This window comes from Salmo trutta, chromosome 32 (genome assembly GCF_901001165.1).
Source record: "Salmo trutta chromosome 32, fSalTru1.1, whole genome shotgun sequence".
Lineage (NCBI taxonomy): Eukaryota > Metazoa > Chordata > Actinopteri > Salmoniformes > Salmonidae > Salmo > Salmo trutta.
The window spans coordinates 22,140,408-22,156,858 of NC_042988.1; the positions used below are offsets into that span (position 1 = coordinate 22,140,408).

General features: G+C 47.7%; 1 protein-coding gene across 5 annotated transcripts in view; it reads right to left on the reverse strand.

Annotated features, from left to right (window-relative positions):
• The window catches only part of LOC115171427 (RNA binding protein fox-1 homolog 3), a 242,826-nt gene that overhangs the window by 17,635 nt on the left and 208,740 nt on the right, over positions 1–16,451 (reverse strand). For 4 of the 5 annotated variants that reach the window (XM_029728232.1, XM_029728230.1, XM_029728234.1 and 1 more), the window contains 7 exons: positions 15,226–15,363; positions 11,532–11,585; positions 9,337–9,429; positions 8,481–8,541; positions 8,321–8,374; positions 3,037–3,169; positions 1,659–1,698 (listed from right to left, as the gene is read on the reverse strand). In XM_029728232.1, the coding sequence (XP_029584092.1) occupies positions 1,659–1,698; positions 3,037–3,169; positions 8,321–8,374; positions 8,481–8,541; positions 9,337–9,429; positions 11,532–11,585; positions 15,226–15,363 (573 nt within the window). The remainder of the gene's footprint in view (positions 1–1,658; positions 1,699–3,036; positions 3,170–8,320; positions 8,375–8,480; positions 8,542–9,336; positions 9,430–11,531; positions 11,586–15,225; positions 15,364–16,451) is intronic. The other variant, XM_029728233.1, reaches the window with a different exon arrangement.

Consider the following 16,451-nt stretch of genomic DNA (forward strand, 5'->3'; position numbering starts at 1 on the left):
CCAGACTGTTGAAATGAATGGAATTTGACTAGGTCATGACAGTGACAGACATGGCTAATGTCTTCTGAATGATAGTGGAGGACAGAGAGGCTTGTGGGACTTGCTGTTGTTGTCACAGGAGACCTCTGGGCGCACTCCGGCAGTCTGAAGCCGTTCAGTGTCCGTGCAGTGGCCACTGCCAAAACTAATGGCAGTAAAGCACAGGGGAAAGGCTGACGGCTTGAGCGATGGGGCGAGATACCCCAGGACTGGTCAGAGGGCACTGAGACCCAGGGCTTAGCTGGAGGTGAGGAGAGGAGAGGAGAGGAGAGGAGAGGAGAGGAGAGGAGGGAGGGAGGGTGGGGGCGTAGGGAGGGAGGGAGGGTAGGGAGGGAGGGAGGGAGGGAGGGAGGGAGGGAGGGAGAGAGAGAAAGCGAGAGAGAGAGAGAGAGAGAGGGAGGGAGGGAGGGATGGAGGGAGGGAGGGAGGGAGGGTAGGTAGGTAGGTAGGGAGGGAGGGAGGGAGGGTAGGGAGGGAGGGAGGCCAAATGCCCAGGGCCGACAGGACCACATTAAGCCACTTTTCCTCTACACTGTTCACTCCGCTGGTGTCGCTAACAGCCACTCACAAACAGTGCTATGACATGGGGCTGTGTTTGAGCCATACATCATTGTGGAGTCCAGAACTTTTGTTCCCAGACACCGACCCTTTGCTCGTATGCAGACAGGGTGAAAGTAAGAGGCAATCAGTAGCACTGTTGTCTGCACCTGCTGTCATCTCCCTATTGCAGAGGACAGAGAGGAACCAAAAAACTACAGATTTAAATGACAAATAACATTCCCCCCCAAACGCTTGGACTGCTGTCAAACTGGGGCAGCCTGGTAATTTCAGCATTATCTCCACAGCGTCCCGCTTTTCTCTGTGAAGGGCAGTGTTCACTGGAGCCGGCCTGATGCTGTGTGTGCTGTGGCCCCTGCCTGCATGTACAGCCCCCCAGAGGGAAGCTTAATCCCTTTATCTGCCTCCGCTCCTCTTATCTCTCACACTGTGATGGCTTGGAGGCACACAGGCCCACTAAGGCCCCACACAGGCCCACTAAGGCCCCACACAGGCCCACTAAGGCCCCACACAGGCCCACTAAGGCCCCACACAGGCCCACTAAGGCCCCACACAGGCCCACTAAGGCCCCATGCTGTCCCACTAAGGCCCCACGCAGGCCCCCTGGCCCAGAAAGAGAGAGAGGGTTGTCCCCACCCAGACACACAGAGACAGGCAGGCATGCATGCTCGCAAACACACACACACACACACACACACACACACACACACACACACACACACACACACACAGGCCGGAGACAAGCCACCTCCAAAAGCCATTTTAAGGGGAGAGACGACCCGACTTGACACGGGACACTGAGCTGGGGTCTGTCTGTTTGCCAAAGTCTGACATCATAGGAGAGAGAGGGAGAGGAGGGAGGAGCTGAGGGGGTTTTAAATTTTGTTGTCGGGTTTCTTGGCACGGCAGAGAGATGCCTAATCGACGCGGGTTTGGCAGAGAGGCAGGGGGAACGCTGGGGGCTGGAGAGATGGTGTTTTAGTCTCCAGGGCTGGCTGCTTTTGTCTGCTTTACTTCTGTTTCATCTGAGCACGCAGAGAGAAAGAGACAACGGTACTTACATAGATTTCTGCTCCGTAGAAGCCATCCTGGTACACCACTCTGTGAAATGAGAGAGCAATGGCGGAGACGCCTTAGTTCATCTGGGTACTGGGCGGTTTTATATGCAGACAGATTGGATCAGCACACTGATGTTTAGAACCTAGCCTATTTCCAATGAGAGCAAGCCAAGCAGACATCTGCATGGCGGAAAACAAGAGTGATGGAAGTGGCTCTGCACGTCTACAGGGTCAGCTCTTACCGGCTGCTGCGCACCACAAATAATGAATGACATATTAAGGGGGGGAAATGCAGCCATTTCACAATTCCCATGAAATGTTCTGCTCTGGTAAAAAAAAAGGTATTTCCAGTCACTGCAGTGTTGTCAGGAGGCTACGGTGGAGGGGAGGAAGTAAAGGAGGAAGAGAAAGGGAAGGGGAAATGAAAAGAGGGAGCTCAGCAGGGAAGTAGATCGGTCACGTGATGCTAACATATAAATCACTGGGAAGTCAGGAGAGGAGGTGGGGAGAGGAGAGGAGGTGGGGAGAGGAGAGGAGTTGGGGAGAGTAGGTGGGGAGAGGAGAGGAGGTGGGGAGAGGAGAGGAGGTGGAGAGAGGAGGAGGGGAGAACAAAGGAGAAGCGAGGAGTTGGGAAGAGGAGTAGAGAGGAGAGGACAGGAGGGGAACGTAGAACCCCAGAGTGGGTGGGAGGTGTAGGGGACCCAGAGTCCTAGGACCTGTCTTCATCACTGGAGCCCTCCCCTCCCCTCTCCTCTCTTCCCCTCTCCTCTCCACTCATCGCCACAGACAGGCCCTGATCTAATCACAGATAGCCAGGCAGCCAGGCTAGGCCCACGGTTAGCTAGACCTCTCCTCTCCCCTACACTCCCATTGCCACCCAGACACCTAGACACCCAGGCAGGCAGGCAGCCAGGCAGTGTGCAGATATAAGAGAGGAGTGTGAGGCTGAATGCTTCACATCAACCAGGAGATCATCACAGTCCAGTGAGACCTGCCCAGTAACATGCTATCTCTGCTTTCTATAACTCCCTATGGCCTTGATATTCATCCTTTGGAACACACATATACATGTACACACACACATGTACACACACACACACACACACACACACACACACACACACACACACAGACAGACAGACAGACAGACAGACAGACAGACAGACAGACAGACAGACAGACAGACAGACAGACAGACAGACAGACAGACAGACAGACAGACAGACAGACAGACACATGCTGCACTCATGCACAATTGCACACAAATGAAATAACACAATTGTTTGCAAATGCAGCAACCAAACATTTGAGAGTAAAACTGTTGTAATGGTTGATTGTTGATGTTGTCAGTATAGTGTACTACAGGTCCACAGATACTCACGCTCCATAGGCTGGAATAGGTGGTGGTGGAGGTGCTGTGCGGAAGGTGTTGTACACAGCCCGCCCCCGGCCTCGCAAGTGGGCACCCCTATAGGCCACCGTAGCCCCTGTGGCTGGGTAAGGGAAACCTGTTACTGTGGAGAAACACATAGGAAGGAGGACTTTAGAGAGATGGAATGTTGGCATTGCTTACCTTACTGACAGAACACATTATATCAAGACATGTGGCAGTGGTTTCTCCTATGACAGAATACATTAGGGAAAGACAAGGATACATTAGATGTAATCTTTTCTGGGTGTGCCTCATCGAGCACTCTCCCCTTCCCCAACCCACTGCTTTGTGCCGTACTCAGCAAGGATCCACATTTGCTGTACGCATCCTTCCTGACGCCGCCTGCCACCGCCTCCCTCGCCACCCAGGGCTAGCCTTGAAACACAGCCTGGTAATGGATGCAATCCCACTAGTTCCACACTGTGGCTTTCACCTGGTTGAGGCAACAGTATGCTAGCTGAGGGGGAAGGTTGTTCTAGGTTGTTGTAGGTAGGTAAGGAGCAGTGTTGTGTGGTGCTGTAGTCCAGACAGAGACAGGCGGGAGGTGAAGGTTGCTGTGTAGCCATGCTGGATGTGCAGGCCCTGGGGGAGCACGGAGCAGATGGGCTGGATGGCGGGACCACTGAGACCCAAACATCCGGCTGACCAAATCCCACACCCCATCTGTGTCTCCTCCCAGTCTACCACAGCCCCACGTTTGTCCTCCAGCAGCGCTTAACAGCCAATGGTGATGGGTGGAGGGTGTTGGGGGAGTTCCATGGTTACAGATTAGAGGACAAGCCTCTGGGCTGGGAGATCCCCAGATCCCTCCTTAACCTTCAATCAGTCCAGTCACTGTCTGATTACGAGCTGCAGCACTGCATACAAACACATCTCTCTCTCTCTCTCTCTCTCTCTCTCATGATTAACCTGGTCCTGCGTTAAAGGCTCCTCCTGCTCTCGCCCTAGTCTCCCTCTCTCCTCTCCTCCTCCACTCCATCACAACACTGCTACCCCATCACTTCTATTATTCTTCATCCTCCTCATCTCCCCTGGACTGATTCATTCATTACCGTGATATGTTTTGGGGGAATTCATCATAGGCCTCCAGCCTGTGATGAATTCATTTTGGCAGTGAGGCTGGGGTGTAAATGTGTATGAAAAGGAGGAGGGGTGGGGGGTATATAGGGAGGAGCAGGAGATCAGATATACAACACATTCAGAACACTTTCAAACGATCTTCCAATGGACTCACAGGAGAAAAACTAGACACAGTGGAATCACACCTAGTGATTTTACAGTAAGTCTGCAATGGAGTTATATGATACCTCATATAGAAGCACTCCTATGGACTGGTATAGGATTTCACCTGGAGAACAATGGCCATTACGGCTGGCTGTATGTAGTGTAATTTGGTGTTAACCCTGCAGGTGGATGGGATTGGGAAGTGTCCTAATGAACGGTACACACCAGCAACCCTGCTGACAGGGAGACAGATTAGTGGTGCTTTTAAAAACACGAACAGCCAGTTTTAATGTCTGACGCCACTAACATCTCCCTCCATTAGGGGCTCCACACATATTCAACGCCTGCATCTCATTTGGGAGGGAAACGCCCCTATTTCCTCCCGAGCAGCAGAGGCACTTTGTTTGCTGCCGACGCAGCAGCAATAGACTGGTAAGAATCAGAAGGTGGCCCTTTCGCTTTGGTGATTTATAATGCTGACCTTGACATTTAAATGAGTCTCTTTTTGGGAGTCTGACATATAGGCTCAGCTGCTAAAGGGCAAAAACAATCCTCTTTCATATTTTCAGTTTTTTTTTCTTCTCCCTTGTACAAATCACTAGCATTTTTGGGGCTCCAAATCTTCTATTTCCTTCTTTTAGGTATGGGGAGGGGGGGGGGGGGGGTGTATTCAATCTGCGTGCTATGATATATGTGAATGTAAACTCATAATGAGTTGGCGATAGGCTACACTGCTTCAATAATAACCCATAAATCAAAAGCTGTTGTCACACTTTGGTAAACCCATGAAAAGCAACAGCAGCTACAGCGGCGTATGGGAGCAGAAACCTGGTCTAGCCACCAAAGTCAAACACCTTTCTGAGAGAGAGGATGGATGGCTGGGGGAAAACCGGAGTAATGTGCTGGAGGGCGACAGGGTCACACCGCACCTCATATGTCAAATGTGTCAAGTTGAGGGGAGCTCAATACCTTTACACAGCAAGCCAGCCAGTCGGACCAAACCTCTCCTAATCCTGCTCTGTGCAAATGATGGGGTCAAAACCAGCCTTGTAAAAAAACACCACATTTTTCACAATGTTGATCTCTTTAATGCGTCCTGCTCAAAAGAATCTGTGGAATGAGCACTTAATCTAAGCACTGGGGACCCAAAATAGCTTAATCTAATCAAGCCACAGGAGCTTAATTATCCCCTCAACAATGAGAGGATCTGTCCAGATATATTAAGATGACAATTAGCCTTTCTATTCTGTAATTTACTCAGCTGGTGGCTTTCAGACGGTCCACACCAAACTTCACCTTTGGAAGTGAAAACATCAAGAGCTCTACTCATCTCCTTCTATCCCCTTAGGAATTAGTAGCAGAGAGAGAAGAAGGGGCTCTCTGACTCGTACAGTGCTTGTTTGAAATGGATTCCCTGATTCGTGTAGGCAGGCAGAGCTGCTTGGTAGCTGTCCATGGTCCTGAAATTGACACACCATGCTATAGAAAAGACTAGGAAATACACCATTGAAATACATCCTACCATCATTCATGAGTTGAGGTATTACATAATAATCATATTTTCATAGTAATATACATTTCTCCCTGAAAATGTCTCTCTACGAAAATATCCCCCATACCAGACAATGCTATCTGTCTCTGCCCTAACATCCCCCCACCCCCTGTCCATTTGAGTGGGAACCTAATGCGCCTGCTGTTCACAGGACCCCCTCCACAGCCCCCTTACTGAGGGCTCCAGGGAAGGTTTGGGTTGCAGGGGAGAGGAGGCAGGAGGCAGCCGAGGACACGGGTCCGGGGGTACACACCACAGGGCTGGCGCCGCCACTACCCCAGTCCCCGCCACGCAGCCTCCCATCAGTAGGAGGAGCCAGTGTACCCTGCAAGAGGTTAAGAGCGGGGAGCCTGCGTGAAGCTCTCATCCGTCATTCTCCTGAATGGGTTTTGAGGACAATAAACCTGTAGCGCCAGGACGAATGGAGACGGAGTGCGCTGTCACCACGCCACGATTTATGGCTCCCAATTTCACTGATCTCCCGCACAGAAATGAGGACTGATAAACAGTGATTAATCACCTTTACATCCCATTTCACTCCCACCCAAAGTATATTAAATGTAGCCATGATTATTCAAGAATAACTCCATGGATGGAACCACTAAAATGTGTTTCTTCATTCGGGGTCATAACAAAATGATCAAAAACATGGTCAGCTGTTTTTTAAAGGCTGACCTGTTGGCTCCTAGTTAGGTTTTTTGTTACAGAAATGTATCTCTTATTTATGTTTCCCATCTCCCCAGCTGGCAAGCATATGTTGTCGTTTAGGCTTGGCAAACTTCAGTGCTATGTCAAGACGTCTTGAAAAATTAGCAGCCAATAAATCACCATTGCACCCCGCTTCCCCCTGCCTGGAATGGTGGTCCACATTCCCTATGATTTATTACATGATTTGGGCTAGTGTGTTTGTATCCGTGTGTGTGTGTATCCGTGTGTGTGTGTTTGTGTGTGTGTGTGTGGGTGCATGTGTGTGTGTGTTTTGTGTGTGTGTGTGTGTGTATACGTGTATATGTGCTGCATAGGTCAGAATATGTCTGTATAGGAATGTGAGAATCTATGAAAAAATTTGAGTGTTGTGGATATATATAAACATATCTTGTATTCATTTGTATGTGATCTGCATGATTTTGAATGCATCTGAGAATTTCATGAGGAGTGTGTTTGTGTGTATGTATTGGGAAAGGGATGGTTTTGTGTGTGTGTGTGTGTGTGTGTGTGGGGGGGGGGGGGGGGTAATTGTCAAGGGAAGATGGCGTTGGAACCGGGGGAGCGGTGGGAGGAGGGTGAGGGGGTCTGGAGATATAAATAAAAATGATAGATGACTGCTTTCTGTCATGGACAGTTATTTAGAGGTTCGCCGTAAAGCTGTCCGGGGAATGAACAGATTTTAGTCTAATGAGCAGAAAGGAAAGCCGTTAAAGTGGCGCGATGTGCTCAGCACTTCTTCCAAATGAAATAGTACCATTTCCCCCTCATTAAAATGCAAAGGGTTCATATAACATACAGCAATAAAAGTGGCATGTAGAGGGAGAGAGATAGGGAAAACCCCACTGAGCTTGTCTCATCCCTCCATTACCCTGACCATGAGGAATACCAGCCTTCGACAGGGAAGGTGCCAACAATATCGCTCACTCAATCTCCCTTATTCGGTTAGCTCTGTAAAAGTCAATCTGGCGCACTTGGCAAATCCATCCACGGCAGCAGCCTCCCCAATCTGATAACAGTTGCTGGGGCGGCTTGGCCTTAAAATATTTTTTCCCGGCTTTACAGTGAACACCCCACAAACAATTGCTCAGGCTGCCTCCACTCTCTCTGTGAGGCTTGGATCATCCACTTCTTATCTGGCCCACAATTCTATTCCAGATCCACTTTGATCTACAGAGAATTGTGTGTTAGAAGCAGGTTGAGACTGAGCCAGATTCTAATAAAACCAGTGGGTAGATGTGAATTGGGTCTGTGTGATAGAAACACTGCTAGAGTGTAGTAGAGTTAGAGTGGTGCTAGACTAGAGGAGTGTAGTACAGTTAGAGTGGTGCTAGACTAGAGGAGTGTAGTAGAGTTAGAGTGGTGCTAGACTAGAGGAGTGTAGTAGAGTTAGAGTGGTGCTAGACTAGAGGAGTGTAGTAGATTTAGAGTGGTGCTAGACTAGAGGAGTGTAGTAGAGTTAGAGTGGTGCTAGACTAGAGGAGTGTAGTAGAGTTAGAATGGTGTTAGACTAGAGGAGTGTAGTAGATTTAGAGTGGTGCTAGACTAGAGGAGTGTAGTAGAGTTAGAGTGGTGCTAGACTAGAGGAGTGTAGTAGAGTTAGAATGGTGTTAGACTAGAGGAGTGTAGTAGAGTTAGAGTGGTGCTAGACTAGAGGAGTGTAGTAGAGTTAGAGTGGTGCTAGACTAGAGGAGTGTAGTAGAGTTAGAGTGGTGCTAGACTAGAGGAGTGTAGTAGAGAAGGATCTCCTACCAGCATACAGTTCAGGACCATAGACAGCTCCCACCACAGGATTCAGCTTCCAGCCTATGGAGGGAGAGAGAGAGAGGGAGAGAAGCCCAAACTAGTAAATATTGTCCTTCATGTACAGTATCTGAACAAAGTTGTAGCTTAGACAAGAGGCAGATCTTACCATTTGTGTACGGGTTGGCAACTTTTTTGTTTGTCATCACTCTTGCTGTTGCATTATTCACCTGTTCCCCCCAAAAACAAAATGGTGCCACAGTTATAACATACCCTTCCAAAAGGCAATGACTGGCAGAGAAATACCACACAGATTCAGTAAAATGTGTCAGAATTATGCAAATTACCATAGAGGTTCACAAGACTGGAGAGGTTAAAATAGCCAGAGGAGACAATGGCCTTGAATCACCTTTACATGAATTTATTCCTCATTTACATTTTCTTTTGAGATGATTCAATTACTGTAGCAAGTGGGAAAGCATGCACCAATTACCTACGGATATGAAAGAGAAAAAGCCAAAAGCAACACAGGTAATTGGTTGGATAAACAAATGGATTCAAAAGAAAAACAAGAAGACAGACCCCTTAGATTTCCTCCATATTGGCCTGATGGGAAGGTCTGAATAGGGGCCTTCATTTACAGTAAACAAGACCAAAATTAAGATTTTTTTTTTTTTAAATGGGCAAGACCAAATGATGTCAACAGGGTCTGTTGGTAGGTAAGTAGACAGGTCTTCTTTATCCAGACGTGACAGTGAGGTCCTTATGGGATGATGAGAGCATGCATTCCCTCTCCAGTCATATTGATGAACAACTTGCACGTCCACCTTGACATGTATGGATTCCTGGTTCCACTAAGTGCTTCCGACACATACCATTATGCATGCATGCACGCACACACACACACAGCGGGCACATGCTTATGTGCAGGTCTCTTGTGGGACAAAGGTGAGAGCAGGGGCATGGGAGAGGTCAGCAGGCAGGAGGAAGAAGAAGAAGAAGAAACAGGAAATAAGGAAAAGCACCTCTATTTTGCGTCCCTCTACGATTGTACCGTTTAGTTTCTCCCGCGCACGGTCGGCATCTGTGCTCGTTTCAAAAGTTACAAACCCAAAGCCCTAAGAGAGAGCCACGTGTGTCACCAGGCCAGTAAGACAGACAGGGACAGGAAGGTGGACAGGGTGGGTAAAATATAGGGTAGGAGGGGGATTAGAGAGGAGGAAGGAGAGAAGGAGAGAAGAAGGAGAGGACTAGGTGAGCAGCAGGAAGTAGAGATGTATATAAGCGGTGTTATTAATTGTGTGGTTGTTAGTGAGACGTCAGGAACAGCAAAGAGAGATCCAAGGAGAGATAAGGATGACAACCTCACACACACTAACAAACCTGCCTGTTTTACCCAATTAAACACCACAAACCACCTCTGGAGAATGTCTCTGAGCATCGCAGGCATTACACTCTGTTACGCAACATTATAGTCTAATCATTATTGTGAAGACTTCAACAGTAGCCTTATGAAAAACAACCCCCAACCCCCATTGGAATGAGATGAAGTTGAGCAAGGAAGGAATATTCATAAATTCTTCAAGCAATTTAGTTTAATTCCATCATCAACCATTTCTAATCCATTACAATAGCCAAAGTATGCACTGTAGCAATTAAATTAAGCCATATGTTGTCTCTTTTTCTTAGACATATCATTATATTAGTATTCATCATTGTATTAGCTGTGTCTAAAATGTGATGGGGCATTTACCATGCTATCAAGGTATTGGTTGGTAGTAAAGGTACATACATATCACCAACAACATATGTACATTAATAAATCACATGCTACCTCTAAGGAGGTGGAAGAAAAAAACACTGGCTTTACAATGGGGATGTCGCCTTTAAACTCACACCAAAATACCCTCCTCCCCATCCCCCATCTTCCACCCCCACGTGCCCCCTCCCATGAGGCCTTTGTCACCAGCTTGAGTTATGGGGACTGGGAGACTGGGCCTGAGATCCATCACCAGCCTTCAGATATGCTGGCCCAACAAGTCCCAGTCCTTTGGTTTCTATATATACATATAGAGGGATGGGAGGGAGAGGGAGCCACGGCCAGGCTGATAATTGCTTGAAGATATATAATACATGTGAGAGATGGAGAGCATTGTGATCTTGTATGCATACACAGGATCTCCGAGCTCCTATTCCTGGCATACATAACATGGTAGCTGTCCTTGGGGAGAGAGAGATAAAGAAATAAATTCAAAAGGAATTGAGGGCAAAATTAATCCTTTGGACATTTTGCCCGACTATGGTTGGCCCCTCTATCTTTTTTTATCATGCACAAATAATTAGCTTACACGGAGGGAGAGTGGAGCCACCATTTTTCAAAGGAGACAAACATATTGAATGCAAATTGCCAAAGCTTCATAGAAAATAGATTGTTTATTAATGGCCTGCTAGGTTCATTATATAGCGCGCAGGGTGCAGGAGAGAGGCATCATGGGTAATGGCTTTGTAGGGCACAAACAATAAATGCTTGTTACAGCAGAGGAGGCAGCTTTATCCGGTGCTCAATCTTGTCTGGCTGTGGGGGCTGAGTTGGAGCAGAGTATAGGTTCCCAGATGGAGGCTGGCTGCATACCTTATACAGACCCCAAACTACCAGGTAAGAGTGGGAATCGATCCCATTCATGGTTGAACACCCAGCTAGAGGAGGCTGTCTAATTTATGAATGGAATGCTCTGGAGCTTGGCACAGACGATTAAATAAACAGTGGATGACCAGCACTGTGCTGTTTACACCAGAGGATGTTATATAAGACATGGTATAGAGCTACTGTAGACACTGAGTCAGTTTTGGCGGTGATGGTTCTATATTTGCTATAGCACTTGATATTTGATCTGGGTTGACTATTAGTTTCTAAACTAGAGGTCTGTATTCCTGGTCCAGAGAGCTACAGTACTGGATTAAGTGCATTTTGAGACAGCTCAATCACAGATTGATTGATTGATTGACAGGGGTAATGATTCCCCAACTGGAGCACAAAGCTAGAACAACAACCAAAGAGGCAGCAGAGAGAGGAGTGAATGTCTGAACGCAGTTCTCCAGCTCACCAGGACCAGGCTTAGAGAGCAGTAGTCTGAGCCAATGTACACACGGCACTAATGCCATCATTACTAAACAGAAGAAGTACATGGTAATGAAGCAGCTGGGGTTCTAGTTCACTTACTTTGGATCCTCGCTCATTAAAGATAATCTCCACATCTAGAATCTTTCCAAATTGCTGTGGCGAGAAAGGAGACAAGAGAGGAGAGATTAAGTTATGAAAAGGGTAAGAAAACGGTTATTGTTGCCATGCCAAAATATTACAGTTGTTATGCAATGATTTCAAATATATATTGTGATCTTATCAAATGATCTTTTTTTAATGCAAAATAAAGTTACTGTTTTATCTGTGTTATTTCTATGTAATGAAATCAATGATGTAAAAAACTGTTAAAACAAACATTGTAAACACAGTACAGTTAGAGTAACAGAAGATATTTCACACAGAGAAAAGCTACATCAACATATGGCAAGGTGGTTGTTTGTAAGGTCGTGTTGTGATGTGAAGCAGCTCCTGAGGAAAACTCCTTTTCTCAAATCCCTGAACCGATAGAGAGAGATAACCGATAGAGACAGAGAGATAACCGAGAGAGAGAGAGAGATAACCGATAGAGAGAGAGAGAGTTAACTAGGCTTTGACATAAAGAGAGACAGACCAGCAGGCTTCTGCCTGCCCAACAAACAGGTGGCTGAGCTGTCTCTCTTTCTACATAGGTACCTACCATTTTCTCTCTCTTTCTCCTCCTCTCCTTTTCTCGCTCTTTGTTGGTGTGAGTGTGTGTTGTTTTCTCAGTGAACAGGACTCGAGGGATGGTCCCAAGGGGTTAACGTGCTCAAGCCTTTTGATTTAACAGGCTCGACTTTGGATCATTAGAAAACAGAGGAATGAAAGCCAATCGTAAGTTCCCCCTAATGAGTGGAGTGAGAGCCACTTTTAATTGCTGTCTACAATGGCCGTATTATTTCATTAAAAGTAATTACCCTGTCAAGCGGTCCGCATCGCCTTCATTTGGGCACAACAGGGAAGAAATAGGCCTTCCATGTGGTTGGCGCTCAATGGGAATGGATGGATCGTTTGACTGAGCCACTAATAGGGGTTAGGAAGAACCGGCTATTATCTGCCTGCTCCGGCCATAGGAGAGTGATGAGAATGATGAGGGGAGTGGGTCTGGTGGAGGAGCTGGGTTTATGGGCTGCTAAAACACATATGACATCCTTCATCCCCCAGGGTCAAGTGCTGACCCCCACAATGCCTGAGAAAAAAAGTTGGAGTTATTTATGACCTTCTCAACAGGCAACGCCAGGGTAGGCCCAGCCCAGGCCACAAACTGAAGTCCATCTTGCTCATCTGGGATTTCAATTCTACATAGGCTCCCTCTCCACATCTGCCTCGTATGGTGCTCAGCTCCATTGATTCCAATTGAAGCGCTTTACCATACCCAGCTCCATCACACACAGAGGCATTTACATCCCAGTGTGATGCCCCTCTTCGCATGAGATGACAATGCTTCCCCATGCAATGTGCAGATGCTAATTGTTTTAACCAAGAGTAATGGGCTTGTGGCGTCGATTAATTAGTTTCTGGGGAAGTCATCTTAGTGGATTCCCACATGGCACTGGGGATCTCAGCCGCTCCGCTCCCACACTCTCCTCCCTCCCTACAGCCCTCTACGCCCCAGCTCAGCCCCAGCCCAGCGCAAACAGCTGCATCAGCACCAAAGCCAATAAACAATGGCATCAATTGGAGGGGTCTCAGGAGACAGAGACAGAGCTGGGGGACTGACGACACCTCCTTCCTTCCGCACCCCCAGATCAGCCATAGTAAACAATCAACATATCAATAAGGAAATGAGAAAAAGCGTCCGTTGGGGAAAAATCATAGGCACTAGTTAATATTCCTACCTCGAGAACACTTTTTTATGAGGTCTTGCTCATTCGCTCCACTTCCTATCTGAGATGCAAATGCATTTCTACACTGTGATCAACTGGAATGCAGAGCTACCAACCACGGATAGGTCACAGTATGTATCACTGCTTCTGCTAGGCTAAAACACCTGAATGCTGTGAGGAGGCTAGCTATCATTAGCATAATACAGCATGGTGTAGTAGTGTAGAGTGCTGCTACTGTCTGAGAGCAGCAGAGTAGTGGCTGGTGAGATAGACTGGAGCTCAGTGTGAAAGCATGGGGGCCAGAGGTCTGATTGCCCAGAGATGTTTGTTCACTAAGAGCCCTCGTCAAGCAGCCGAGGAGGAGTACTGTTGAAGAACCCAGGAGCAGAATGAGGGGGACGCCCTCAAGCAGCACAGCATGGTGCGCCGCGCTACCCGAGCTAACGCTAGCTTGGAGTGTTTTCCTTTCACTCCTCTAATCGCCCGCTCTCTCAAATATCACACTTTTCTAATCACTGATTAAGGTCTGCAGCAGTCGCCTTAATGAGGCTTTCATTCTGCGCCTCGTTAGTGACTCAGAGGGTCATCCTCCGCACCCTTAACCCCTACGGAGGGGTAGGGTAACTCTCAAACCCTCCACCCTTGTTTAGGGGCTAGCTAGAGTCTCTGTTAGCAGGTGCTAGCTAGTCTCTGTTTTAGCTCTCTGCTGGTGGCTGATGGAGGGTCCCAGCTAAGTGTGCATGTCACTAGAGAGCTGGAGAGAGGGGCTCTTCACAACTTGTGGGAGCAGATGGAGGTCCTGGGGGCTTGGCAGCAGCGCTGGGTTCGGCTGCGCTGCGCTGGGTTCCACTGCTCCACCATTGACACATGCACCATCTCACCGCTGCCTTTCCCTTTCGCTCCTCTGCCTGCCTGTATGTCTGCGGGCTCTGCTCGTGTGTAACGGTAATGGTGTATTGAGCCCCTGGCGTCAGGGCAGCCATTAGAGCCAGAGGGATGGGGCTGCACACCACTGATCACATACACACAGACACAGGGTCATTGTGGAGGCCATATCCAGGGGTGGAGCCGGAGCTGAGCCGGCACGTTAATACAGCACAGACAGGATATCTCCTCTCCCAACCAGCAACCAGCTCTGCCCACAACCATCAATCCCAGGACCCAGCCACCGACTGCCCGGAAAGTTAGGGAGGGGAGGGCTGCTGGGAGGGCCACTGTTAAATTTGCATCACATAAGCTGCACACACACGTCGGCCAGGCGCACAAAGCCTCCGAGCTAATTACTGAGGCAATTTGGATTCCACAGGACCTGCTCCAGAGCTGGAAACAATAAACCCAACAATCAGACAGCACAGGAAGGAGAGAGAGAGAGAGAGAGAGAGAGAGAGAGAGAGAGAGAGAGGAGAGAGAGAGAGAGAGAGAGAGAGAGAGAGAGAGAGAGAGAGAGAGAGAGAGAGAGAGAGAGAGAGAGAGAGCAGCCGTGTTGTCCAGTAATTTATTACGCCGTAGCCAGGGCTCTCCTGTAATTAATATCATCAGTTTGACGTCGTCTCCATAACGATGAAAATTAACGCCTGTAGCTTATAATGACCTAAATTAGCGTGCAACATTCAAATTAGATTTTTGGCAATGCTCCCGATTCGGATCCATTATAATTATATACTTTTTTTGTTGTGTTAATTTTAAGGACTGGAGTGAAATGCGAGACAGAGAGGTTACACTTTCAGGGAAAAGAGAGTACACCTGTTCTGGGATCAGGATGAATGTGTGTCTGGACTTTCTAGAGAGAGAGAGAGAGAGAGAGAGAGAGAGAAAGAGAGAGAGAGAGAGAGGGAGACAATACACACTCCAGGCAGGTACCATGATATGTGTGGGTGGGTAAAGAATGGTTTCCCCCAGTGAGTTCAGGGAGAGGGAAGGGATCTCACCCCAAACATTTGCCGCAGGTCGGGGTCACGGAAGCGGAAGGGGATGTTGGAGACATGTAACCTCTTGGGCTGCTGTTTCTCCGAGGAGTCCGAGAGCTGCAGCTGCAGGGAGACCTCTGATTGCGTCACGTCATCTGTCTGCCAGAGGGAAACAACAGCAGAAAGACACAAGCAGCTCATTAGTTCCTACTACTGTACCTTCGGGTCACATGGTGAGGGGGAAGAGAGACAGAGGGGGACCGGCTAACTAACTTACTTAGCGTCTGCAATTTTTCAATCTGGCAAGAAGCAGAAAACGCTAAACAGCTGATGAATTATGGTTTAAAACCTGAGGTCATGCATTACAAATCCGCTTATTAATCTCTTGCACTTAGCTTCTGGAGCCACAAGAAAGAAAAATTGAGGGGTTTGACAGAAAGGCATGGATATAGATCCTAGCGCTTCTGACACATCTATACTTGAGACACATTACTGGTGTTGTTTGCACACTGCCGTAGGAATGCAGAGGCCCAGAGCTCCTACATTGTCGACTCCATCATTATGCGAATGCAGTGCTGACATTGTGATATAAATGACATGTCTGATGTCTATGACAAATCCCACTTAGTTCTCTCTCAGACAAGAGTGATGAATTTCAACATGGCTGCTGGCTTGTTTACTCAAACCGACCCAGTTTTAGAGGGAGAGGGTTTCAAAAGATTTGTTTTCAGTAAAACCTTCACTGGTCATCAGAACCATTTACCCTCTCCATGGAAGGATCATTAGGGACCAACTCTGTCTGCATAACAATAGATTACATCATTTAAATGTGTTTACCAAAATTAAAACCCAAAATTAAAACCTTTTGTAGACACTTCTGGCGTTATGAAATAAATGAAAAAACTTTGAGAGGTGGGGGAAAAAAGAGACAGAAAGAAAAAGAGAGAGGAGTGAAATAGGAAGCGAGGCCTGGTTAGATTGAGAGGGAGTACAAAAGCTGTTTGAATATGATATGTAAACACCAAGGTCCCCAGGGATGTGCTCCTTGAGCAATGGCAAACACTCCATATTACACAGGCTGGCTGGAGTCACATACACAGACACCCCCCGAGTACACACACACACACACACACACACACACACACACACACACACACACACACACACACACACACACACACACACACACACAAAACACAGAGAGAGAGAGAGGGAGAGGGAGAGAGAGAGAGAAGGGGAAATAAGAT